This window comes from Colobus angolensis, unplaced genomic scaffold (genome assembly GCF_000951035.1).
Source record: "Colobus angolensis palliatus isolate OR3802 unplaced genomic scaffold, Cang.pa_1.0 Scaffold209, whole genome shotgun sequence".
In the NCBI taxonomy this organism is placed as follows: Eukaryota; Metazoa; Chordata; class Mammalia; order Primates; family Cercopithecidae; genus Colobus; species Colobus angolensis.
The window spans coordinates 419377-422126 of record NW_012115255.1 but is presented as its reverse complement, the minus strand read 5'-3'; the positions used below and the strand labels follow the sequence as shown (position 1 = coordinate 422126).

At 49.8% G+C, this 2750-nt stretch overlaps 1 protein-coding gene across 1 annotated transcript; it reads right to left on the bottom strand.

Moving 5' to 3' along the window:
- Positions 1-2151: 2151 nt before the first annotated feature.
- On the bottom strand, positions 2152-2748 carry LOC105512045 (putative protein FAM90A23P; the record flags this gene model as incomplete). Its single annotated transcript, XM_011942300.1, has 1 exon — positions 2152-2748. A coding segment is annotated over one exon (597 nt), but the record flags the coding sequence as incomplete, so codon positions are not given.
- Positions 2749-2750: the final 2 nt, after the last annotated feature.

Below are 2750 nucleotides of genomic sequence, written 5' to 3'. Positions count from 1 at the left end.
TATCTTCACATTGTCCTTCACGTAAGGGAATCTCTAATCTCTAATGCCTTTGTTTTATTTTTACTATCAATATTATAATAATTAACATTGTCGTTATTATCTTCATTGTTGATTTTCAGTTATTTTTATTAATGGAGTTAATATGAATTATTCTTTTGTGGCTACTTACACCAAGATGAAGATAATTTATGAGTTCAGGAAGAATCTGCATTCTGAAGGTGAATAGAAGTTCACACTACAGATGGGCAGACACATGCCCTCCCAGTTCCTGATGGACCTCCTAGTGCCTCCTAGACCTAACGGGTCTCCTGCAATGCTGCAAGATGCCACCAAGGCAGGGATCTGCTTGTGGATGCCTGAGAGCATTCTGGATGAAGTGAGTCTCTGGAAAAATGCACGAGTTTCCACATAATCCCCAAAAACCTTACAGGTGAACAGGTTGCCACAGAAACAGGAGTGGTCATTGACAGAACAAAGTCACCAAAATTGTTATGAAGTCAATTAGGAAACCCAGGAATCACTCTTGCTGCCATTAAGTGGAAGAACAGGAGCCTGTGAATGGCATCCCTGTCCTGCCTGAGACTCCACAGATATTTCTGTGTGGCTTCAGGTACCAGGAATCTCCGTGATTTTCAGAATGGCAGGGACAGCTTATGCCAGCCCATCCCTCTGTAGAATGTGCTGCAGCAGATCAGAGACATGGAACCATCATGGACTGTACAAAGGCTCAAGGGCAGCTGCCCAGACCTGCCTGTGACTCTGGATAAGTGCTGAGTCCACGTGGGTGCCGAGGAAAGGTTAATGATGACCTGGAAAGATGGGACAAGCTGACACCACCCCTAAACAATCTGCAGGATTCCAACTTCAGCAGGAAGCCAAGGACTGCCTCACGCCACACTAGTGCACTGTGAAAACCACTGGATGCAATGCCGCTCTGCAGAGAGTTCAACAGAGAAGTGGCTGGGAATTTTGCATTCTAGACTGCATTTTACAGTGCTTCTGGACACGTGATCAGAAATTTAACATTGGTATATCTAACTCTGACATTTTTCACAAAATGGTTTTTTAAAATGAGGTAATATAGACAAAATATAATGTAACCATATGTATTATATGCCAAAATATGCTTCACTGGCATCAAGTAGACTCACCTTGAAATACAATCTAGGACAACCTCCATCTTCAGAATATTTTTTTTTCCAGAGTGAAACTCTCCCACCAAAAGCCAACAACATTACAGGTTTTTGCCTCCAACAAACCGACAGAAACCCAATATATTTATTCTACCACTGTGAAATGGACTGCGGTGCAACACAGACGTGTGAAACCCCACATGTGGCATCGCAGTGAGCCAAATGGGGACTCGTGGTGTAAGCAACACTCCCCACGTGTCAGCGTGCGTGAGGTTCACTTGGCGGAATTTGACTAGGTGCGTGTTGGTAGAGTGGGGCTGAGGTTCTCTTGCCCCTGTGGATGTTTAAGAAGTCACAGTTCCTGCGAAGACCTGCGGTCCCCTCAATCAACTCTGTTTCGGAGACAATGACTTGGATTGCTAACAAGTCAAGCCATTTTCAAGCGCCTGGAAAATCAGTTACACACAAACACGGAATGAAAGTCAAAAGAGAGTACGTCATCTTTTTGAGAATTTTATTCACTTCAAATAAACACATCTATTTCCAATGGCATTCCAGAGCCCAATTTTCGAGGCTGAGGAAACACCCCAAGAAGGCTTTGCGCAGAACGCTTCACAGCGTCCAAAACCCTGCTGTCAGGGCGGGGCACAGCTGAAGGCCTGCATCTCTCAGGGTTCCCTAACTGTTCCCTGATTTAGTCATCTAGAGAGCAGACACTCAAGTCATTCCCCAGCCTCCTACTGACATCACAGCGGAAGTCTGACTCCCGCGCGTTACCGTCACCCAGTTTCTGAGGCAGCGAATCACTGGCACAGAAGCTTCTGGTGGCGGGTTTCCGGAGAGCCCTGCGAACTACAATGTCCCTCACCAGAATTCGATGAGGCAGAGTCTCTGCATCTGGTCCCTGCCTGGCCTGGGCTCCAACATCCACAGAAGCACCACAGCTGGGGAGCTTGGGAGTCACCACACACAGTCTGCTGTCTGCTCTGTGCTCCTCAGTCCCGCAGACGCCTCCAAGTCACGGGAGCTGGATGCAGTGGAGCCCCGGCCACCTGCAGTCTCTCTCCAGGTCAGAATCGCTGTCCTCTGAGGAGGAGGAAACCTGAAGGTCCTCACAGAAGACACTCAGGGGGACAGGAACACAGGGAGCCTCAGACTTCTCTGAGACATGAGGGCTGTGAGGGAGGAAGGCTCCCGGCTTCTCAGGAGAGGGAAACGAGGGAGCTGTGAGGAGGCTGGAGTTCCACCATCCGTTTTCCAGTCTCCGGAAGAGCATTCTGAGAGGCTGGGCCCCATCGTGGCTGGCCGCAGGGTGATGGGACATGGTGCAGGCCTGGGCAGTAGGCAGGCAAGGTCTGCTGTGCGGAGGCTGCCGGTCGCTGCTGAACACCTGGGCGGGTGTCCCCCAGCTCATCTGGGACGACGGACTTGGTCTGAGATTGGTTGCAGCTGGTGGAGGTTGGAGAGTCTCCGGGGCCCCCAGCTCACCTCCCTGGATGGCATTTTCGGGCATCTGGAAGGGACCCATTCTCGGTTTCTTGGGGAGGTTCAGGCAAGCCTGAGTCAGAGCCTGGGCAGGTCTCTTGGCTCCTGGCCTGAAACTGAGATTGGAGCCGA